Source organism: Orbicella franksi, chromosome 1 (assembly GCF_964199315.1).
Source record: "Orbicella franksi chromosome 1, jaOrbFran1.1, whole genome shotgun sequence".
Lineage (NCBI taxonomy): Eukaryota > Metazoa > Cnidaria > Anthozoa > Scleractinia > Merulinidae > Orbicella > Orbicella franksi.
In genome coordinates this window covers 32317656-32342651 of record NC_138145.1, presented here as the reverse complement: position 1 = coordinate 32342651, position 24996 = coordinate 32317656, and the positions used below count along the sequence as shown (strand labels likewise).

The 24996-nt window shown below is 38.7% G+C and overlaps 1 protein-coding gene, 1 long non-coding RNA gene and 1 pseudogene across 4 annotated transcripts in view; 2 read left to right on the top strand and 1 right to left on the bottom strand.

Moving 5' to 3' along the window:
* The window catches only part of LOC145479477 (NAD-dependent protein deacylase sirtuin-6-like), a 50917-nt gene that overhangs the window by 25836 nt on the left and 85 nt on the right, over positions 1-24996 (bottom strand). For 2 of the 3 annotated variants that reach the window (XM_081457857.1, XM_081457873.1), the window contains exons 1-3: positions 24762-24995; positions 24353-24663; positions 9054-9203 (exon numbers count right to left, since the gene is read on the bottom strand). In XM_081457857.1, coding sequence (XP_081313983.1) covers positions 9054-9203; positions 24353-24663; positions 24762-24827 — 527 coding nt within the window. In that variant the 5' untranslated portion in view covers positions 24828-24995. Of the gene's footprint in view, positions 1-9053; positions 9204-24352; positions 24664-24761; position 24996 lie in introns of those variants that run through there. The other variant, XM_081457866.1, reaches the window with a different exon arrangement.
* On the top strand, positions 9213-13269 carry LOC145479898 (uncharacterized). The gene is made up of 2 exons (XR_014048475.1): positions 9213-11911; positions 12075-13269. It is a non-coding gene; the product is annotated as an uncharacterized LOC145479898 (long non-coding RNA).
* LOC145479680 (uncharacterized protein KIAA1958-like) lies at positions 16198-24282 on the top strand (annotated as a pseudogene).

Below are 24996 nucleotides of genomic sequence, written 5' to 3'. Positions count from 1 at the left end.
TCTGGTTACCACTTCTCTGGGTTCCCCTTTTTGATGTTTCTGTTCTCCACTCCCACTGTTTGAGTAAAAGCAGGATATAATTTCCAGTCCCACAAGAAGGTGCATAAATTAGAAAAATACTTACAAATGAATTTAAATCTCAGTCATTTCCAAGACTTGTGTTATTTTTGGAGTCACAACACAAAGTTCAAGTTGCTTTTCAGATTGGCAATTATTCTCAGCACCTTGAATTGCTAAGTTTTGCATTTAATTTACACAAGTCACACAATGTAAATTGCACACACACACCAAAAAAGCTTTTCATTCAGTTTGATTGGCTTTTATCTTTCCTTAACACAATCGTGATCGTCTCTTTGCCACCCGAGTAGACACTTAACAGAATAGCCATAATTTTTAAGGTGGAAAAAAAAAATTCTGGCAGTTTCCCAAAAGCATGGATCTGCTGTTGCCCTGGATACAATAATTTGCCAACTTGAAAACATAAAGGAACAACTCTGAACAAGCAAGTACATCAAGTAAACCGTACAACTATAAAGCTAGAAAATGATGTAAATGTGATAAACAAAAGGTTTGAAAGTGACCTTGACGAAATGATGGCTCGTTACCAAACAAGTTGAAGCTCACTTGGTTTACCACCTAGCTCTGAAAAAACTTTCGAGAATGACTCGGCGAGAAAGGGAATTAAATCTTACTTTAACACGAACAAGTTCTCCTCCTTCAAACACATTTATTTTTACTACTTATAACCAGGCATACTTTTTGTACTTGTCCTCCGTAACATCGATCGCTGCGATCTGCTTTGCAATCCAACAGGTGGCTGGACGTTCGACTACATATGGAGATCTAGAACTTTACAAAGCCGTTTCCGAAGACTAAGAGCTGCAGCAGACCCAAACTTTAACAAAGAAAACCTTATCCTCTGGCGTATATGGATGATACTTAACCTCCGACATTTTGCTTTGCCATGTCTTTGAACTTCCATGGCATACTTCAAACTGTAGCGCTTATTACATTCCCGATAACATGAAACGATCGACTGTACAATATCACCATCTTTGCAACTGTCCTGAACAATCTTCCTAACTTCCTCACTTTTTCATACGTCCCTTACGTATTAATACCACCTAACCTAAGTACCACGTATTTGCTGCGAAAGAACTTCGCCTGTTCACTAAATAAATCAAAAACTCTCTCACTTGATCTCTTTATTTATACTATGGACAGACTGCTACAATGTTTTACCGATCCGAACTCGCTGGCACAAGAGTCCAGTTAAACCTCTAATGTTTCTGCCAACTCACCAGAAACTCTTTCAAGAACAACCTCCCCTCTTAATGCTTTTCCCTTTATGCAAATCTTCTTTATCATCATGCCCAAGAACTTCTTCCCTTTAGATGTCATTTTAAGGGCCCATTAACTGATCTTTTCGAGCCGTTGCTAAGGAAAATTTATTCTCATATAACCTCATCATTTTTAGTTAGTTCAGAGTTATTTCATGTGTTTTAACTTTTTCATGGTCAGTAACACTAGTGATGACGTCATCAGACCACGCCTATGGTCATGTGACTAATACAGAAAAAATGCAAAGGCTCCCAGGCAAATTACTTTATCGTGATTTTTTTCATTGATTTAATATTTTAATTTAAATCCTCATTACGCTATGCATTGATTTTGTTTCATTTCTGAAAGGTCAGATTTTGAGACGATTTCAAAATATTGAAAAGTTCATAATTTTCTGAAAAAAGTATGATTTCGAAAAAGGAATGCATAGCTATGTTTCCAACATTGGCTTTAATCGAAATTCGTCGAAAAAGGCTGGTTTTAAGGAAACACTGCGTTTCCTTTAGCATTTAAAGAAACCGGAAGTGCGCCCGATATCTATTGAAAGTTACCCTATCAGTACGTGCGCAGTTTACACTACCAGCGCACCTCGGTAAGATCAAACAAAGCCACACGGAGTTAGTTTTTCTCTCTCTATTGCTCTTGTTTTTCTGTCTTTCTCTTATTTTGTCTTTGCTTGTACTTGCTTTACTTTACATTTTGTGAAACACAAAGAAAAACATCTAAAATGTAAGCGAATTTGCAAGTTTTTGAGTTGTTATTATTTTCCGCAGTCAGGCTGACGTAAGTAACCGGAAGTGAAATTTCACCTCCTTAGCAACGCGCGCGAGCGCGTGCATGAATCGGTTAATGGGCCCTTAAACAGGTTTGTTTTGCAAGAGATTCACATGAGGAGTTCGCGAAGAGCGCGCTATGCAGAATTTCCTTATATGGGCAAAAATTAGAAGAGTGATTTTCATTGGTCGGGAATAATCGGCAGCATAGTTTTTAAAAAACAGATAAGGGAAGTTAAACGCTTCTAGGTGATATGCTTCTGGTTTTGATTAAAACAAATTCAAGGCAATTGAAGAAAGCAATATTTACTCACCAGAAATTGCAAAAGCAGGAAGTCAAAATCCACAATGGCTGCCTTGAGCTAAGGAGCTTACACTCATTCCGCCCATAATGACCGTAATGGAGGAATATCTTGAAAATAATTTGTGCTCCACAAATTCTAAATTTTTTCAATTTTTCAACCAAATTTACTCTGTTTATCAACAACTAATACAGTATACATCCCACCTGTCATCGAAGGACAACATCCGTGAAAACAACCAGCGATCACCGGCGATGACGTAGCATTTTTAAAAGGCCAGCGGTAACACCCCAGCTATATAGAGCGTTTCTTGGCATAATTTAACGTACAAATGTTGAAATGGCCAAGTGAATATTGTCAGGGTGAGGTTCAAGCCCTAGTCAGCGTGCTTCGCTTTCTTCTTACACCGTTATTTCCGATTAAAAGTCCATGTAGATTCCCAGATGAAGGCCCCCGTCGCTAAAATTCATTCATTGTGCATGCGCGAATGAATGAGTTTAAATAGGGTGTACATCAAAAGAAAGCAGTGTCCATCTCTGTTAAGAAAGTGCAAGTGGTGTGACATATGACTCTAACATTGTCCATGTCCGGTCATCTTATGTCAAATCACACATTTCCAGGATCACAATACCAGTATGATCTGAGGTCATGTTGTCTATTCTTCTTCCACAGTGACAAATGGTGAAAATCTATATCCCTACTCTATATTTTGGTATGTATCAGCAATGTTATTGCCTAAATGGTGGGAAAAAATGAATAATCAATTGTCTGTTAACTTGAGCTCATTATGCGTTAAAAAGACACCAGCAAAATGATAGTAAAATGCCTTTTTCACCTACTTTTCATGGCAACTTTCAATTTTTTCACGTTACGGTTAAATTCACTTAGCTTGTACATCTGCTTATACAATCCATCTTTTTTTCACCTAGGGGCTGCCTATATCTGAGTTACCCTTCGTTGCTTGGGAACGAGGTGGAATTATTAACGTCATTTAATGTCAATTATTAACTTGTGTTTAAATTATTAACTCGAAATCCAACTCAAAATCCAACTCGAGGTCCAACTCGAACTCGAACTCGAATTCAAACTAGAGTATGCCTTACTCCCGTTATGAAGCCACCAGAACAGTACCAAAATTTCATAATGGCAACATTGGTTTGAGCTACTGAAAGGCAGGCCTATAGGAAAATTATTGAAAGTAAGAATGCATGTGAAAAAAATCGATGAAAATCGATAGCAATTAAGAGGATTTGAATTGTGAGTAACGATTTTGATCGATTATTGGAGGCAATCAATAATAATCGATTAATTATTATTGATTATATTGATATTGATTCATCGATTGGGCACACCGTGAAAGAAGCAAAGTGCGTTCTCCGATTTCCAAACGTAGATAAAATCGAGTTATTGGCGTTTGAAGTCAGGTTAACCTATGAGTAGCCCTCTTTCACTTAGTCCGTTGTGCCTGGGGTGAGAAGACTTTCGTGCGCCTCTCGCCCCCAGGATTTCACGCGGCCATTTTTTCCTTGTGATTTTTTTTACAGTCTCACAGGGACTACTCATAGTCTAAAGTCAGGTCAATCCAGGCAGCAAAGTCCAAGAGCAGTTCTTTGCCCAAGAAAAGAAACCCTCTCGCAAGTTGTGGCCCATTTGCCAAGCATTCCCAGCATCAAAGTTTGGAAAGCGAGAACTGATCTTAGAGTGATAAAATATGTCTTGCATCGACAGCCATCTTTTCCTGCGCCTGAAGCGAAGAGACCCTTCCCAGCATGCATTGTGATCACGCTTTGTAAACGTTTTGTTGCCTAACAAACAGAAAGAAAATGGATATGTTGAACGTATTGATACAAGGAGTCCCACAGATAATAGCTGACAAGAAGCGATCGATTGTACCAGAGATCTGTGATCCAAGTTGCGTTGATTTTATTTCAAATCGGTACAATAGTGTATCTAACTTCTGTTAAATGGTAACATCAACATTGATCGATTTAGTCGATTTGACTACCACTGTTCAATGTTTATGAGCTGACTGAACATGTGGCGTAAGTCCTGTTTTTTTTCACAGTGGAACTAACAAACTTGGCTATTTATTAGTGAAATCAACCTATGGTGACCGCCAGTCAACTAGAAACGGTCCACAATGGAAGCCCTAACCCTGCCGAATAACACTAGACTTTATCTCTAATCTCAACCTTAGCCCTATTAGCACAAGAGCCTCGTGAAATCAGCATTTTACTGTTCCCCAAGTGAAGTGAGCATCCCTGCGGTCATGCATTGACATGAGCGCAACATTTTACTGTTTTTGAAGTAAAATCGACATCTTAGCGCCTGCCCATTGACGTCAAAGCAACATTTTATTGCTTTTAAGTGAAATCAACATCTTTGCGCCCGCCCGTGGATATGTGAAATCAACATCTTTGCGGTCGCGTATTGACGTGAAAGCAACATTTTACTGTTTCTTAGGTGAAAAAGAAGAAAACATGTTTGCGGTCGCACGCTGATGTGACAACAAATACGAGGGTTTTTTGCCTGCGTTACGTCTCGAAAACGAAGCAAAATTCAGCAAACAAAAATACAGGTCATTATTTAAGACACCTGAACAAAACTGCATGCGAGATTTGGAGTGCTTTTAACAAAGTTCACTTTTGACCAAAAACACCCTTTTTCTACCGAGCTTTTCAAATGTAATAAAGATTTTAACCAAAGAGTGCGACCTTGTGATTGCAAATTTATATTACTAATACTAATCGTAGATTGAAGAGTGTGTTTGAGTTTTGGTAGGTTTGGTATGCTAAAAAAGTAAAAATTCTAGGAACAGCATTCTGTGCCTGAGCTGTAAGGTAGACGTAAAATTGGCCTCCCTCCAGCAGGAGTAAAAACAAATGAACTAATCGCAAAGCACGTGCATACGAGAGGGTTGTTCTTGTTTATACATGTATTATGTAATATCAGTTACCACCGGTCAGTAAAATACACGGACTGCAATTGGTACGCTGCATTTAGTCTGCAGTCCACGTTTTATACCCGAGTCCGTGTTTTATACCCAGTCCATAATCCGCAGTCCCTACTTTATGCCGACCATGTAAATCGACACAAACAATGCTTGTTCCGTTGGTATGTGAGACAACGTTCGTTTATTACCAAAACTAGACAATTATTCTGTTTACGAACACAAATTTGAATAGCCTTGGCTTTGGGGGAACAGATACAGGGCATTTTCGCTTCCGAAACAATGAAATGGAGGACATGTTGGTGTACCAAAGCAATCCTGTGGGAGTTGAACTATTTTCGAATGTAAACACTTTCATTGGGTTTATGCTATATAATTTGCGCGCAGAAATCTAAGCCAGCGAAGTGAAACTACACATTTCCTCCTTTGATTTAATCCGCAGAAAGCAGCGTTGGGTTTGGTCGAAGAGAAGAGGGTAAACAACACGCAGCTAAACTTTAGACTTTCTAAAAGTCCTTTCCAATAATTCATCCCTGGCCTGTTGGTTTCGCTGTTGGAAAGGACTTTTCCCACTTGCAGCGTGCCAAATTTTACCGATGGATTTTTCCACCGGTGACGTAAATACAACTTCACCAATGAAAAAACAAGTACTGACTATATGTCATGACGTCGTGCACGATCAACGACACAACTCGCAGAGCAAATGTTTGCTGAGTTCAAGTATTATGAAAATCTTTTTCATTCACCTTTTGTCCTCGGATATGTTTAAGGATATGAAGTTTATGGAAGCAATTGAATATGGTCTATCAAACTTAATTTCAAGTCTTCGAAAGAAGGACAGCGGGGAAAAGCAGTGGAACGCTATTTATCCGACCAATACGTGTTTGTTTACTTTATACGCAGACACGATCTGAGCTCATGCGTGATCCAGATCGTTTGGAGAATTAGGTTTGGACCTTTCCAAGAACAGAGCCGTTCCTGCAGTTTGCGTAATGCATCAGTCAATTCCAGGAGTGCCCATTCCCCCCGGGCAACCGTGGGGCATTTGCTCACATTGTCAGTCCCGGGGGTGGGGCATCTGTAATTTTATCGCGGCCCGGGGGCTGGGTATTTGCGCACCCCGGGGCGACCCCCGGGCATTTGACACACATGTTTTCGAAAGTGCCATGGATGGCATTTGCCCTCTTTCTTTGTCCCCACCCCGGCACATTTCGACAGCTTATGCGTCCCCACCCCGGGGAATTTGCCCATTTATTTACAAAAAATGCTAATGCCGGGGGTTAGCCGGGGGGGGGATGGGCACTGCTGGAATTGACTGATGCATAATTGTTGCACTTTTAGTTGATTTAATGAATGACCAAGTTTCTTCTCTACAAAGAAAGGGCATCACAGCAAATTTGCATCGGCCGTTTTACCAACTTTACCGCGTTGAAAGCAGTCACCGATCAATGAAGGACTTTTGGGAACAGCGCTTTTATTCTCTGCCGTCCGTTGCGACTTCATTTCTCAACGTTATTTATGCGTCAGTCAATTCCAGCAGTGCCCATCCCCCCCGGCTAACCCCCGGGCATTAGCATTTTTTTTTTTAAATAAATGGGCAAATTCCCTGGGGTGGGGACACAAAAGCTGTCTAAATGCCCTGGGGTGCGGACGAAGAAAGAAGGCAAATGCCCCGCCCCGGGGATCTTCGCCTTCCAACACCTCTACAGTTTTTTTATTAATCAGTGAATAAAACGTTCAACTGTTCAGTATTTTAACGCAACAGTAAGACTTCAAGGACAACAGTACGTGTTAGTTGATTCTGATTATATTTGTTTCTTCATATTTGTTTTTAACAGTTTGCTAGTGGATAACTGGGATCGTGGCGGATTTGCCTCTAGCTGCGAGCGATAATAGGTGTCTGTTTTCACAGGCTACTTTTTCTGTGAAGAATCAAGACATTTTAAATGATGATGCATTGCATTTTAAGCTCGCAAGATCTGTCTTGAAGATCGCATGACTGAATTCGCAAACTTTAAGTATTTTAACTCCACTTTCATGAATTTAAAAAATACTAGGCTAATTTTGAATGCGAAATGCAAAATAGTTGTGTTCACGTCAGTGATTGTTTGTGATAAACAAAATATAGTTCACCTTGTCGCGTATATTTATATGCTTACAAGTAATGAAGAAATATCTAAAATTGAGAAAACACACCTTTAAAACATCTACAAGTTTCTGTAGTCCCTGACGGACAGGTCACTGTTCGACAAACGCCTCGTCTTTCCCGATGAACTCATCCATGGCACTTTCGAAAACACGTGTGTCAAATGCCCGGGGGTCGCCCCGGGATACGCAAATGCCCCGCGGTTGCCCGGGGGGGGGGGGGGGGATGGGCATTGCTGGAATTGACTGATGCATTAATCAAGAGAGCTTTACAGAATTAAAATTCTCCCCGACTAATTCCGTCTTCTTTAGTTAATTCGGATCCCTGTGGGTACAAGGTAGATCTACATAAGTTTATAGCATTTGTCAAGCAGCTCTCTGGTCGATTGCTGGTTAATCTAGACTAAAACAAATAATTTCCGATCGGTTTAAACACGGTTTTGTCTTTTCAGAAGGCATTACTCAATGGAGCAGCTTTTGCCATTTGTCTGCTGGCTACTACCCTGGTCCCAGAGATTTTTCTTGATTTTTCTTCTTTTCGTGAAGTGGCAAACACGAACACGAGCGGCGAACACGAGTCGCCACTTCGCGACTCGTGTTTTCACTGCTTCGTGGCTCTCTCGCAGCTCTCTCATGCGGAGAAAAATCAAGAAAAACCTCTGGGACCAGGGTAGCTGGCTACATAGTGCACTGTACACAAATAAATTAATTTGAGTTAGGGAACAGTACCCGTAAACTTTTTAGCTCTTTTTGATGGACATCATTTCCTGCTTTCGCGATGATCGTGCGCGGAGCACATGAAAAGTGAAAAATGTCAATCATGTTTTTTGCGCCAAAAATTTACGCTCTGATTCACATTCCTGCAAGTGAAACAAGTCGACCTCTCGCGACTTACGTCGCTCGATTTCGCTCAAGGGAGATAAACAAGTTAAGGATTAAGAAAAGGTTGACTTGTGGCAAGTCTACTAAACTACAGCTTTCTGTTCATACGAAAAGTTGTACACATTTTGTGAAGACATGTCTGCAAGGTTTCTAAATGCCATTAACACTGACTTCGAACTTTAAATAAACAACTTATCCACTACAGTCCACAATAAGCTGCCTGGACACTTGAAAGTCCGCAATATTGCACAACACTCGAAAGTAAGCACATGGACTAACATGGAGATGACGTCATTCGCCCCTGAACAATTTTTTTTGGGGGGGGGGCAAGTTGGTGTCACAGAAAGATACATACACAAAAATTCAAATTTTTCTGCATTACCCGATTAGAACTGCGTTCTCTCGAATGCAACAAGAAAAATTAAATACATAACACAGTTTTGAATAAATACTGTATATTTAAGAACCAAACCTAAGTTTATTTATTTTTCCGGTAATCAACAACTATATCTACTTCTTAGACATTAAGAACCTAAGAACCTTTTTAGCCTAAATTGCCAATAACTACCCCAAAATATAAGAAACTATTTTACCAGACTTCAAAAAATGTAGTTTCTTACGTGAGTGTTTTTGCCATAAATATGCAAATATGAAGACTACCTGCATTGTCCTCTGATACCTTTCCTCTGACACATTCTTCCAGTTTTCTTCAATCCAACTGTTGTTACCGCATTCCTTCTAATGTACTCTGTTTCACACCTGTCACACTTCTCAACAAACATATTACCATGGAGCTCTGAAAGTTTTGACCTAAAAAAAACAACAGCAATAGAAAAAACAATCATGTACCATCTGAAAAAAGAATGGAGGCCAATGCATCATATTTACAGTTGTTTTGTTTCATTGCCAGATTTATCCACTAGTCAGAGTTGTGACTCGATAAACAATTGGACTACCTGTAGTATGTATCAATTACACACACAACCTTCAGAGCAGAAAGTTTAGACGGAAGATTGAGTTTTGGTAGGAGTCGATTGTCATCTCCACCTCCCATTCTGCCTGACAAACATCTTACGAGGAAATGCCAACTAAGACCGAGCAAAATCAAAAATATGCCCTTCTTTGGAACTGGTATAATGACACAGGTTCAAATTTATTGATAGGATTGTCATTACAAAGAAAGAACTCTTCAGATATGGGATAAATACAGACCGTGACTGCATCTACTGTGATGAGCCAGACTCAATAAATCACACCTTTATAAACTGCAAATTTACAAAGACCTTCACATGCAGTCATTAATTGGTTTAACACTCAGAATGGTTCCAACTTTCAACCAGATACAAAAGAAACACTTTTCGCTGCCTTTAAACACCTAACATATCTGGTGCTAGTGAGAAAATTCAATTACACCCTCCCTTTCATGAAATTCTGTGTGTATGTAAGTAAGCTAAACAACAGTTCACTTGTACTAACTGAATTCATTACTACAATCAATTATAAACACAAAGTTGAAAATTTGTAAATTAAGGTGTCTGAATACAATTTTTGATACCTGTGTTTCATTCACCTTTTTCTCTAAAACCCTTGATCCCTTGGTTGTCAAAAATGGCAGCAAGCTAGTTAACACAAACTTTGGTTTTTTGGTTAAGCTGACATATATGCCATTGCCATGGCAACATGAATAAATATAAACAGGCCTTTAAAATCGGTTTTGTTTATTTGCAGAAAATCTAGTCATCACATTTTCTTTATAATTTGCATAAAACAAGCTTGTAACGATTCTCACAAGTTAACACCATTTTGCTAATAATTTAACAGAGATCTTTAATTATCCCTTGTTGAAGGTTCACTGGAATATCTAGAATTTCCGTTGTTAAAGTTCAATTATTTTCAATACCCCAGTTACTTATTTCCTAAAGTATTTTTGTGCCAAATTTCATGAAATTCTAATGAGTGGTTCTAATGAGTGGTTTTTTGACTTACTATGCATGCGCTGCATTTAACTGGGTTCTTTCGGTAGCAAAGAAAAAGCTTAGAATTGCTGGGTTCTTTGCATCGTTACCTTTTCTAACATATCTTTGTAATAAAAGACTCACGTCATCAATATGCTGCATTCAGTTATAGAGAAAAATAGCACAGATACTGCGGGTATTGAGTAAATAAAATGATCGCGCTATTGATGGCACGTTTGTTTTTGGCAATCCTTGTGTGTGTGCTGAATTGCATCAGCAAAAGCGTGCACGAAACTGTGTTCGGCCACCTTAACACCAATAAACTACTCGTGACGTGACTATGCTCCTCACCAACTTAACAGACTAGGTTACTTTAAATCTTACTTCTCCCCATTCCCCATGCTATTAGTTGTTTGTTTGCTTTTTTGTTTATTTTGTACATTATTTTAAGTTTTCCTTTTCTTTTAGTTTTTCTTTCTTGTTTATTCCCCTGTTTAATTTAATTGTAGCTAATGTGTGTTGTCAGATTTTTTTTGTTTTGTTTTCCTCCTAATGTAAGTAAGTAACACCTGGTGTAAATAAGTAACGTACTTTGTAGTATCGAAGTAGCCATAGCACAGTATTATGTTATTGTGATTTGTAATTTGTGATACGTTTAATTTGTTTAAGGTGTGTTACTTCATTTAGATAAATAAATACATACATATAAATAAATGAATGAACAAATTATCACCATTCCATACTTAAGCAACAAGTGGGAACAATATGTCTGATGCAAGCATAACGCTTATAGAGCTCAGCATTAAGTTGATCCTGTCCATATGCTTTATGACCCTATTCTCCCAGAGGAGAGAGGGAATTAAGTCGATTCATACGCTTTGCCAAGTTCTTAAGAGTGTGTACATGAGGAAACCAGGCAGAATCAGGCAGAACCAGGCAGGAGGTAATACAAATCAAATCACCAATTTTGCTCAAACTTGGCACAAATGTTGGGTTTGGTGAGCGAGTAATTGTGGCAAAAAATTAGGTCAAAACATTTTATTCCCTTTAAGTGAAGGGGACCCCATGCAAAAATGGCCACTTGACACTAATTTATGCATATTTAATTGGCCTTCTTTGGTTTAGTATTTCTACAACAAGAAATGCAATGTGAAAATGAAATCCACTGGATCATGTTCTACAACTATCAGTCTAAAAGCACAGATATTCATTTGAACTGTGCAATTTGATTTCTCTCGGTGGCTTCATCTTAGGTAAGGTGCATATTTCGTAGTGTTGTGAATAGCCTTTAATTAATCAACCCTCCAAGTTGTGACCATTTTAGTCGCCATGGCGACTAGAATTTTGGAGCTGGCGACTAAATTAGAACGCAAGTCGCCAGCTCGGCGACTAAAATTAACGTGACCCATGCGTCAGGAGCTTGAGCGGACTATCATCCGGAGCGAAAAGAAAAACGTTCTGAGCATTAAGAATTCACTTTGCAAAGCTAGTTGTTGTGGGATTTTAACCAACAGAAATGGAGACTGAATAAAATGAAATGTTACACGGTAAACAAAGATCATCGTATTTTGTTTCAGCGGACACGAAAATACTTGACTTTACAACAATTTTAAATTTTAGATTGTAATTTTAGTTAGGGGACCTAAATAGGGATAACCTCATGGTCCTTTTCAAATACTCTTTGTACTCTGTATTTGAATAAAGTATTATTATTATCATTATCAAGGAATTGCATTCAGTTGAGCTTGGGACGCGACGAAATTCGTTCCACTTGACTGAACTTTGGCACATGACAATTTTACCTGGAAGCGTGAGACAACGCACGCAATCCGGTCATTTGCCATCGAAAAGAAGAGGAATTGCAAAAGCTTGGAAAGCTCGACGGTGACAGGATCCACGATATATTTGAGAAACATCCAGTTGTATTTGAGAAACGTATTTTGTTTCAGCGGACACGAAAATACTTGATTTTACAACAAACTTGATAACACAAGCACGGGGGATTCTATAAATAAAAAAAACTGTGATGAAAAGCGGCTCGCAGTTGTAAATAAATTTCACTTGTCTGAACGAACCTGGGTTTATTTTTAAATTGTCAAAGATTTCATCAATAAAAAATATCCGTCTTAGTGATTGCCCTAAAACTTGTGAAAGTATTTTCGCGTTGAGTATTCGTGTTCCGCGGTTCGCATATTAAATTCAAAACAACAAACAATTTGAGCGTGAACTTTTCTGTCCATTTCAATAGTCTTTAATTTTCAGATGGAGTTTTATATCGTTTGCTTATTCAAGCAGAAAACGAGGTTGAACATTTAAAAAAGATCATAAGCGATAACGTAAAAATAGTGTTCACTTTATGGTCTCAGCAAGAATTTGATGCCGCCTTGATAAACATTAGAAAACTTTCCCCCATTCAGCTGCGAATGAGGCTACCTTATTTTAACTTGGTATAATCTGTGTCGTTTGCACTGCTCCTGTTGTATGAATTATAGATGATATACACAAATATTTCTGTGTTTTGTGAAGCGACTTTTTTTCTTAATTCTCATTTTCTTTTGATCATCAATCATTCCAATAAAAGCATACTTGACTCAACATTAGGTAGTTCTTTCACTGAACGGGACTTCAATTTACTTGGTGGTTCAAGGAAAATGTTATTAATAATACAGTTAGATAATAATAAGATTATTATTTATTATTAATTAATTATTAATTTATGCATATATTTTGGCGACTAAAATTTTTCACTGGCAACCATACTTGAACAGTCAGTGGCCAAATGGCCACTAAGGAAAAACGTTAACTTGGAGGGTTGTTAATAAAATGTTTGGGGACTTCAATACTTTTTCTGTGCTGGCATACTGTTTGCATAGAACTTTACAATTTATGGCCATTTCATGAACATCCAATAAAAGACAAAAGCCATTTTGTTTTCTTAACCTAACTTAAAATCAACGAGAAATACCTATCGATTATGAGTAAAAATTCAACGAAAAGTAGCACTTGAGACAAATATTTTTGGAGTGTATTTGGGGTAACCCGAAAACACTGACCCCTGGTCCACAGACCCCCACTACAGACTGGAAGAAAGAAATTAACAAGGAAAGAAATTAACAAGGACCCCCACTACGGACTGGAAGAAAGAAACAAATATTTCACTTACGGGTTGTCTAATAGATTACTCGTATTGGCAAAATTTTGAATGTTACAGTGTGCAAATGTAACATTCTTGGGTTCAGGCTAGGGCGCAAGTTATGTCATTACACATTGCCATTTCCTTTGCTGTGGCCATACAGTATATGAATGACCGGGAAGCCTCCAGGAAGCCTCTGGGAAGCCTCAAAGTTTGTGCTCTTTGCCCTGTGCCCATTCTCGCGTAGATTCATGAACTCGTTCCAAACTCCATGATTTGCTCAGAATACTGCAGCAGAAGAATCAGCTCACAAGTTTCCTCAACTTGCGGTTTCAGGTGTAAAATAGAATGGAAACAAGAAATAAATAATACATGCATGTCACTTAGACACGATTTCGCCCTCTCTTTGATTCTGGGATTTTGATGTCCTTTTGGGTCATCTTTTCGTTAACTTCAATGCATGTTCAAAACAAAAACATATCCATTAACCTCCCGCTTTCATCACCAGAGCTATCAACAGGTTGTTGAAAAGACTACTCAAAAGGCTGTTGAAAATTCAAGGAGAGCCATGACTATTGCTGTAACATACAAATTTCTTTCAAAGCCCACCACAAAACATTCTGCCATCTTTGATGATATTATGCAGTACAATTTGTTACACCATTCATGATGTACCTATTGAGCCACTTACTTAATGGTCAATTCAATGTTGTCATAAATGGCGGAGTGTTTGGCTGGGTTGTGGCAGACTCATACCCAGTCGCTATTCACTTGTTTTTGGGGAGAGATGATTGGATACTAGTGTGGATTAAGGCACGTGAGGTGTCATGGGAAGGGTCGCAGAAAACTTCCGTGCTTTCCATGACACCTCGCGCACCTTAATCCACACTAATATCCAATCTTCTCTCCCCCAAAACATGTAAATAACAACTGCGTACGAGTCTCGTGTTGTGGTGGGTTTGAAAGAGATCTGTATATTACAGCAGTAGTAATGGCTGTCTGTGGATTTTGAACGGCCTTTTGAGAAACGATGCCGACAAGTTGCTAGCACCTGTGATGATGAAAGCAGAACGGCAATGGATATTCTATTTAAAACTCATGTTGAAGCAACCGAATAAATGACAACTTTGCAATCCAAGAATCAAAGAGAGGGCAAAATCGTGTCTAAGTGACATGTATGTAGTAGTTATGTCTTGCTTCCATTCTATTTTAAACCTGAAAGCATAAGTTGAGGGAGCTTGTGGGTTGAATCTTATATCAAATCTATATATTATACATATTGAAACTTGTCTTAAAGATTTGCCCATGATGACATTTCGTTGTCCTAGGAGCTTGAGAGACTATCTGATTTGTGCAAAGTTATGGCCTCTAGATTGGGAAACTGAGCGTACCTGAGGAACTCTAAATAGATCTTAGAAAGTATTTAGTTAATAGAGGTTGTCAAGAAAAATTTGTTCATGATGAAATACACAGGGCTCGGCAAGAGCTACTTACACCGAAGCCACAGACAGCTAACAAAAGATTACCATTTGTGGTTACGTATCACCCAGGTCTACCTAATGTAGGGGGGAATTTTAAGAGAGTTACATCCCCTTTAACACATTTCCAATAGGTGTAAGCAGGCCATTTAAAATTTGTCCATGATGGCGTTTCGTTGTCCTAAGAGCTTGAGAGACCATCTGGTTTGCACAAAGTTATGACCTCTGGATCAGAAAACTGAGGGTGCCCGAGGAACTCGTTAATGTGCCAGAAACAGAGGTGATATTTCTAATTGAAGGGTTGAGTGCAAAAGCTTGCTAAGTGATGATTTGGTTGAAAATTTTTTTTCTTGAAAGTGCCTGAATTTTTGCATGTGGTCCTAAATGTAATAGAAAACATGGTCCTGTTATTTTTGCTGCTGGTTTTTGCTTTGTTTTCAAGTTATAACATGTGCAAAAAAATTGGCTTTTCCTAGCCATTTCTTTAGGAGTTTATTAAGAGTATCAAAAGAGTAACTAGAACTTTTGAAGTACATAAATGCACAACCTGATTTCTTGCGATCGATGGCGTGACAGAAAGATTTCCATGTGAAGTGAAGTCGGTATTTTGAAAGCCAAGCTTGCATAAGAAAAAAACTCCATATCGCTGAGGAAACTCGCTCAGCAACACCTGAATAAAACGACAAAGAATAAATGAAGCATCTTGTAAGCTTTTCATGAGTACAGTGCAGTTAATATGCGATGAAAGGAAATAATGGCAAAACAGCAAAACTAATAGCAAAACAGCATGACAGGGCGATTGAAAAATTGAAAATACCTTACCTTGAAAACTGCAACCAAATCCCACTAAAAAGCTGAGCAAAGAAGTACCATGACAATGCAATATAGCAAGAGCTGGCAACGATTACGTCCTACTAATGTAGCAATGGCTGCCTTCTCTTGAAAACAATCACTTGAATAACTAGTATCCAGTCTACCTGTCAGACTATTCATGCTCCCAAAGTTGTGTCATGTAACATGTCCTGACTCACAAGATTTTGATAGCTTGTTGGGCTTATGCATGCATAACGCATAAGTCCACAAAAATGTGTAAAATATGCAAATTGAGGAGGGCTGAGGACTGATGACATCAAACCCTCAACCTAATATTACATCAAGTATATAAATATCTAGCTATCTTGGTCAATTTGCAGTAGAGACCATTGGCAGGCTAGTTCTACAGGCAACACACCTAGCATTATAAAAAAATCTGTTCCCATGGCAGCCCACTCTATTCCAGTCCCATCCAACCTGATTTCAATATTTCAGTGATTATTAGCTCAAAAACAACATTAAGGTAATTCCCCTGAAATAAAACTGCACATAGATTTTTGTCCAAACTTTGTCCAATAAATATCTATCATATGAGAACTTTAATTATAAACTAAAAAAGGGGGGTGCCCATGTTCGTTAAGGAGCAGTGAGGCATTGAAAATGTGCCATTTTAGCATTATTCAATGCTTGTTACAAGAATGCGTTCCAAGTTATTATAAAGTTTTTGTGAGCCCGGACTCATGAAAACACACATCAAACTACAGTCAATACTTGTGTCGGACGCAAATAAACTTTACAAGTTTGATTTTGACAGACAGCTGAATCCATGTTAAAAATTGGAACCAAATTGCTTGCCAAGGCAATCAAACTGCAAAATAGAAAAGACTGCAGTGCAGCTGTTATTTTTCTTATTCAATTTTCAACAACAGAAATCAGATCAGTCATTTCTCACACAAAGCTAATGATTAGTTGATTAAAATGACTGGAAAAAAATTTGGGGTGCCTGAGCTTGTTAGTGAGCTATAGCCATTTTCAACTGACAGAACTCAATATCAAGGCAAATCTGCCATGTTTTCAATGTGCGTGTGCACAAACACGCGCTAATGATGCCATAAATTATGTGCAGTAAGGATGCATGATGCAACACTGGGGAATGACCTTAAGGTATCATGGTAGGTGGATTTTTACAAAAAATGTGAAAATTCTTTTTTTTTCTGTTCAAATTGAGAAGACTGAGATAAACACTTTGCAAAAAGAATGGGGAAAAAACTTTTTTACTTTATATGATAAAGAGAAAAACTATTTTCTAATCTCAGTAACCCCTTATGGCACGTTGACACCTCTAATTAAAATTCACCGCCAGTTGTCACATGGAAATCGAGGAGTGATATTTCATTTGTGCACACAAACTGTTCTTGATCTGGTTGTTTCATCCCAAGTTAGCTTTCGTTCTTGTCAAACTTTCTTTATGTCAGGACGAAAACGCAAGAAAACTTCTTGCCCATTTTCGTCTTCATAGAAGCCGAAGAGGCAAAAATCTGGTGGAACCCACAGGTGGAAAAAGATCTTTGGCTCTGAGCGACCATGGGTAGCACTGTAACCAAGAAGAATGGTTGAAGGAACTCAAGGACACTAGACCCGCCAATGAAGCTGAAGGACAAAATACGACAAGTGCTAGTTGCACAAAATTGCTGGAGAATGGACACAGTTCCGAAACTTCCACAGTGAGAGAGGAGTCAAGCGCAGATGTAGATGTAGATGATGTAGACCTTGAGATTTCCTCTTTTTAGCTTTACGAGGCATGGTTTCAAAAAATGTCTGGAACATGAAGAAGCCTAAACTTGAGCAAGATGATACCAATGCCGCCGACAGAATCTTCTAAGTAAAAGAAACCACAGCAGGTTAAATACAAACCTGTATAAAGCTCTTGATAGTTTGTTGCTACTCGGATGATTTCACTGCGATGGGTTTCCGTGCCAGAATTGTAGGCATCTGTCAGTGCAGAGGGGATTTTTAACACCTAATCATACCAATCTCACATAAGGTTTTTTCGTCTTTTTCTTGACAAAATAAAACTGCATATAAGGATGAACATTTTTAGTTTGTTTACATGTGTCTTCCAACGGAATTGGCTGAATATCAGCAGGAATGTGCCAGGATACTTGTTCGAAAAAGGGTGTCGGGCTTTGTTTAATTTCGCTTCTGTTTCAAAGTTATGACCTCTTTAGTAGAAGGAAATGTCCACATTGAAAATATTAAACTTTAGAAGGCTGTAGAAAAAAAACCAAACCACATCTGGAAAATTGCCAACAGCCTTTTCGAGGGCGATGTGTGAAAAGTCATTTCCGATGTTAATCACGCCACTGCGATAATTCACGTGTGGAACCGCACCAGTTTAAGCAAAACAGTGTTTCTGGGTATTTGTTTTAATATCACTGCGACAATGGCTTTTTAGAAAGTTTCAAAGATATGATTGTATTCTATAACCATTAAGTTTTCAGAAAATGTCTAGGTTGATGGGGCTTTCTTTCAAAGTGCCAGTGTAAGAGCGCAATTTCCAAACAAGGCCTTAAACAAGGTCACAAACTCACCTAATACATTTATATGCTTGCTGGATCATGCAGATGAGGCATTATTGGCAAAATGAAACGCCAAAGATGGCCAGAAAAGCCTTTAATATTGGGGAGGTCTGGAACCCAGTGTGTTGCCATGGTAATAAAACTGTTAAGCTCTTATTGTGGAGCACATCTAGTAGAATCTTACTGCCAAAAATATAACATTTTGAAACAAATTGGATGTCATCACTTGGCTAATTTGCATACTTTTAGAACTCAAATATCTCTAGAACAAAAAGAGATAATGGTACTTGAAAATATGGTAGTAAACAGCATTTGTCTTCTCATACAGACTAAACGGTTATGTTTTAAAATGGCTTAGATTGGAAAGATGCAAATTTCATCATAGTAGCACTAAATTATGATTTTCAGCAACTTGCAACAACCTTGAAAATTACCCCACAGAAGTATAATAGGACTCAAATGGTTTGTAAACTCCACAGAAGCAAATGTCCAGGTTCAAACTGGAGTCTTATGATGCCCATAGTTACGAAAACAAGGAATGACCTAAAATGACCTTGACTGATGTCTTAAATGACCTACCCACTTCCAGTCGTTCAGTTAGTTGGGCACAATGTGAAAAACGGTGAGCGAAAAAAATAGGGGAGAAGAGCAGCGAGAGAAAACGAAAGAATGCCTGTGGGCAAACTTAACAAAAGGTCCTTCCGCCCACTTATAGACTGCCTACAGGGACCCATAACATGATTGCTGGCTTGTGGCTTTCAATTGTCAGCAGCTATGTTGAGAAATAATTCTCTGCGTTTGTAGAAAGAAAATCGCTGAAAGCGCCAAAACAACAAATAAATGCTAGATCGCCAACTGGATATACTCCTTGCATGAAGCATGCTAACACCTACTCAGGAGATCTGTACGGCCCCACAAATGTTCCCAGCCCACAAATGATCCCCATACCGCAAATGATCCCCAAATTGCACCGCAAATGATCCTGGGACCGGAACTGATTCCACCGCAAAAAGTGAGGAATGGCATGGACTTCATGAAAAGTCTATGGATGGATACATATTTTCTTAATTATCCTAGGTGAAGAAAAGACAAGCACCTCAGGCATAAAATCAGCAATAAAAAACGTTTCTCATACTGCGCAAAATACTAAATTGACATGTGTCGACTGCATAAATTTTTCATTTAGGAAACGTGCTGCAAAAAGAAACATGAATCTTCGCAGATGCCTCTGCCATCTAATTAACCGCTTAGAACTTTTCCCTGTACACTTCTTACACCTGCGTCCTAGATAGCCACGGGCTCCCACGAAAGTCTCTAAGATTCCTTCGTGCTAGTTACTGTAGTAAAAATGTAGTCAATCCACTTGGGAATTCTCAGTTGTCTCCAAATTTGAGGATATAGTGAACATACATCCTGCATGTGTTACCATACATCTCAGGCCCAGACCCAATAAAGTCATTCAGGGAAGGATCCAGCTAAAGTACAAACTTCAAACACAGGATTGCATAACGTTGGATATCATTTTTAAAGTTGTGAAATTTGCATTCAAATTGTTCATACTGCACATTTTCTTGCGTTTCATATAGTAACTGTTGCATCAAAATATTGTATTATTACTGTGAAACTCAGAAAACCGTGAATACCAGACATAGTTACGGATTATTATTGTGCGGCAAGGAAAAAGCCAATAAAGGGTGAGAAAACTAAAACATCAGCGGTAATAGGCTACGTTCAATATATCAATGTTCTAACATGGGTCCAAGGCTTTCAGGACAAACTTCTACGTTTGGTGGTGTTTTCTTTGTATCCAAGTCTCTTTTGGGAATTGAAAGACAAAGGAAACTTTAAAAAAGTTGCAATTTTGATCCGAAAGCCTCAGATTGATGTTAGAATATTGATATATTGAACATGGCCTATTGCTTGTGGTTTTTAGGTTTTCTTGCGTGCCTTGAACTTTATAGTGATTGGTTCAGTACCAAATTAACCTTTTGAAAACAAATCCAAATGTTCACTGTTTTCTGAGTTTCACGGTCATAAAAAAGCGACTGCATAAATTTAAATCCACTGTCTAAATTCCTGAGTCCTCACATTTCCAAAGTTTATGGCGAGGTGACCATTTCCAGTCCGGGATCATTTATGGTACAATCTGGGTATCATTTCCGGTCCTGGGATCATTTGTGGTATAATTTGGGGATCATTTGCAGTACAGGGATCATTTGTGAGCTGGGATCATTTGCAGGGCCATACAGATCAACAAGAATTGACTGGAAAATCATGGCATTCTTTCTCAAAGTAACGCAATGGCCTCGAACTAAAGCTATGGCAGTCTCTGAAGAAAAATCAGACAAAGATAAATGTCATTTATTTCATAGGTACTGAGATCTACCCATGAAAATCATAGTGAATAAAATTCGTACTGATTCTAAATGGAGCCAATGAGGAGCACGAATGACAAAATTTCACCATGAAAAAATACCGTTTGTCTTATCAGGAAGGCAAACGATGAAATTTCACTAATGATCAATGAACGTACTGAAGAGAATGTCATCCGAGAGCCGTTGCGCAAAAACCTGCATGCTTTGAAAAATGGCCGAGGGAAGGTTTGCTTCTGTTTGCTCAGTTGAAGAATTTATTTTAGGACAAGAAAACAAAAATACCACTCAAAAAGTGAATGAGAGAAAAGATTGCCTGAAAGACATTTGAAAATGAAGGACAAAGACAGGAAAATTGAAGATATTTCAGCCGCTGAGCTGAATGAATACATTGGCCAATTTATCATCTCCATCCGCACTAAAGATGACACAGAGTACGAACCACCTTCGCTTCAAAGTTTAATTGCCAGTTTTGAACAACACTTGAAGAAAAAGGGCAATTCTACCAGAATAATCAATGACTTGGTCTTTAAGAAAACCAGAAAAGTTCTTCAATCCAAGCAAAAACAGCTAAAGAAGCAAGGAAAAGGAAATAAACCCAACGCATCGGTAGCTTTGACAAGCGAAGAGTTAAAGGTATTGTACAACAAGGGTTTGCTCAGTATGTGTGGTCCTGAGGCACTTTTAAGCATGCTCTGGCTAAACAACACTCTCCACTTTGGACTCCCATGGGTACAAAGAACATCATGATATGTGCTGGGGAGATGTTAAGCTACACAAAACAGCAAGCGGAGTGGAGTAATTGGAGTTTAATGAAAGACAGACAAAAACTAGAACTGGTTCAGACTACAGCGATGCCAGAGCTGTACCACCGAAAATGTTTGTGACCGACGGAACTGAAAGAAATCCTGTCGCAGTTTACAAATTTTTGTCAGGAAGAGACCTAAGGAAATGAATCAAGATGATGCTCCCTTTTACCTGGCCATAAACAATACTTTTAAAGGCAGACTTGCTCGCAAGAAAAGGCTGGTTCAAGTCCAGCGCTGCTGGCGTTAACAAACTCAACTGGTTCAATGAAGACAATGGTTCAGAAGCCAGGAATTCAAAATGACAGGCTTCTAGACATTTGACTGTATTGATATATGTTGAACACAGTATGTTTTGTAAATTTATAAGCTTTCATTAACTTAGTTGTTGATGAGCCATTTAAAACTATTTTTTTACACTTTTCATTGCCCCATTTCTGCAATTTGTCTACCAAATACTACACGAGAAAGTCTCAGTACCTATGAAACAAACACATTACAGCATGGAAAATGCTTTGTACGATTTTATTCACTTGTTGATACGTATCAGAAAACTCAACTCATGAATAAAATTTGTACCCTCGCATTTTCCATGAAGTGATCTCTACATCTATTACAAGAAACAACATACTGTACTCGCAAACAGCCGAGCCTTAATAACATAACATAAAGTGTGCTTAATGAACACGTGTGAAGCAAAGAAAGGTTGAGAGACTGAAAAGAGAATGGCAAATGTACAAATGTCACGAACTGTAGGAGTCGTGTAGGCCTGTCTACCTCATTTTACTCTGACCACTGCCATATTGCATTTCTCTTCTGCATCAGTAACTCATGAGTATTGACAAAACCTGTCAAAATTGGCCAATCAGAGGGTATACCAAATCCAAGTATACTGGAATGACCTTTTGTTAAGTTTGCCCACAGGCACTCTTTTGCTTTCTCTTGCTGCGCTTTTCCCCTATTTTGCTGCTCACCATTTTTTGCCCTGCGCTCCAACTAATTGAACGCCTGGAAGAGGCTAAAAATGACCTTGAAATGATCGCAAATAACCTTGACTTTTTTCTAAAATAAAAATAACCAAAAATGATGCTCAGATCCAAAATAGCAGTTGGTAGAAGTGCAATGATCTAAGGTGTTCTTAAGTGGCATACTAAGTGAAACCAAGATAATCGACAAAGACCCGCCCTTCATATCTTACAAAAGAGTGCGGTTGCGCAAAATTAAGATACTTGCTAAAACCAAACTATGAACAAAATGACTAAAACACGTGCTAGGGAGTGTAGGCCTGTCACCCTTATTGTACACTGTTGACCTCTCAAGCCAGGTTATTAGTCTGTGGGGGAGAAGGAGGCGCTATGTACAAGGGCAATGTTTTGGCACAAAATAACCCCTCTTTTCTTGGAAAGTCCCTATTAAGTCTTCAACTGGAAAAGAAAAATAGTGCAACCACACACTGAATAATTTCAATTACATGTACAGACTAAGAGTTGATCATTTTTTGAGTTTCTGATCCATGAAAAACGAATCTTTTTTTACTTTTATGGTTAACTTATTGCAATCAGGGGCTCCACTTTTAGACTTGGCTAAATATATATTTTATTCTTTGAATGTTGTACAGAAACATATCTCGAGGCAATAAGCTAAATCCTTGCAGTCAACCAGTGGACAGGCTCCCTAGCGCTAAAAACCAGTATCAGCAAGTTATGTCAGCTGAGTGTATGTCTGGGCAGAAAAATTTTGCAAAGGACATGGCTCACTCTGCTTTCCGATTTTTTGTGCTATACTTTAGCAAGCTCCTTGCAAGCTTACGTCATCATTCTGTGGTCCACAAGTTGGCCAGTAATCATCCAGAATTTCCTCAAGAATTTTCTGAAATCTTTTGCATTAATCAAGTCGTCTTCAGTCTTTAAATGTTCACGGCATCTGAGCTCCATGTCTCAGACTTAAACATAAGCACTCAGCCCTTGCATTCATTTCTGTTGTTCTGTTTGATTTGCAGTTGTTTTGCCAACGACTCGTTCGCCAACGTCTTTGACCTCTTTTCTTCATCATCTAATCGTTTGATGTCTCTTCAAACTCGAAACAAACCGAAGCTGGATATTGTGTGAATATCCTAAGCTGTTATAATAGTAAGTGCGAATCTGCCACACTACTCCTCCTGCTAAGAAGCCATCAGAAGCCATCGAACTCTGGTATTCAACAGTCATATTTTCACTGTGAAAATTACCGCGATGTAGTGCCCATGAGCCGGCTTGTGAAACTATCAAAAACATGCAAATTGATGTAAAGTCAGTCAAGGATCACCCAAAGATCAGGATTACATTCCAAACATCAACAAGCAGCTTTTTTTTTTTTGTTAGTGCTGGATACCTGACATTGGCGAATTGACCAGCAGGACGTTGGCGAAGCGACTTAGGACGTTGGCCAATCAACCTAAGACGCTGGCGAACGAGACGTTCGCGAAACAACTCATTGGCAAAACAACCGGATACCTTCTGTTGTCTATTGCTGGCAATTGCTATTTTAAACTGTTCCAGTTTAGTTTAAATGTTATTTTACATCATTTTAGACATAAGTCAAGGTTATTTTTGATTATTTTAGGTCGTTTTAGACATCAGTCAAGATCATTTTCGGTCATTCCTTGTTTAGTAACTACCGTCTTATGTCACATGTCTCTGGACAAAATGATGTTTCCTCATGTTCCACCACTCACTTGATATTACTGGACATACCCTGGTAATATTTATCATGAATTTGAATCACAATGTATTTAATGAGCTTTTCATATAGGATTTCACTCGCTCCCTGAACAGATATTTATACCTTGTAAGTCCCGACTTTATATGCAGCCCGTCCACATTTTGACTCACAACGTACTGAACGACATTTTCTTCCACGAGTTTGACCAAAGCCATGTGAGTCAGAGATGGTCTGGCATCATCAAATGTAGTCTCCATTTGCGGAGTTATTCCCTTTTCCTCCAAAGTCCATACTCCTTTTGGTCCTCTAAAGTCAGGGATTCCCGCTGATGTACTAACACCCGCTCCTGTGTGAAACACAATGTACTTGGACTCGCGAACAACCCTTGTGAATTCTGCCATCTTTTGGTCGAACTGCTCGGGAGAATCGAAAACCTACAGGATAAAAACAGGAAAACGTATCCGTAATAAAAAGAAATGTTGTTTACTGTTGTTCAAACAGTAGATTCAGTGCAAGATCTAATATATTGTACCTCAGGCAATCCACACTTTCCTTTGTGGGGGTAATAAGAAAGGCCGGCTGCGTAATTCACAGACATATTATGCTGCCAGGTTTTCGGCTGCTTTCAAACAGTTGCGTTGAAAATAGTGAAAACACTCACACTCGATATTTGAATATTTGCGGGCTCTATTAGACTATAACCATATAATTAAATTGAGTTCAAATTAACAACAACTGTCGAACCCAACTGTCCGCCATTTTGTTTT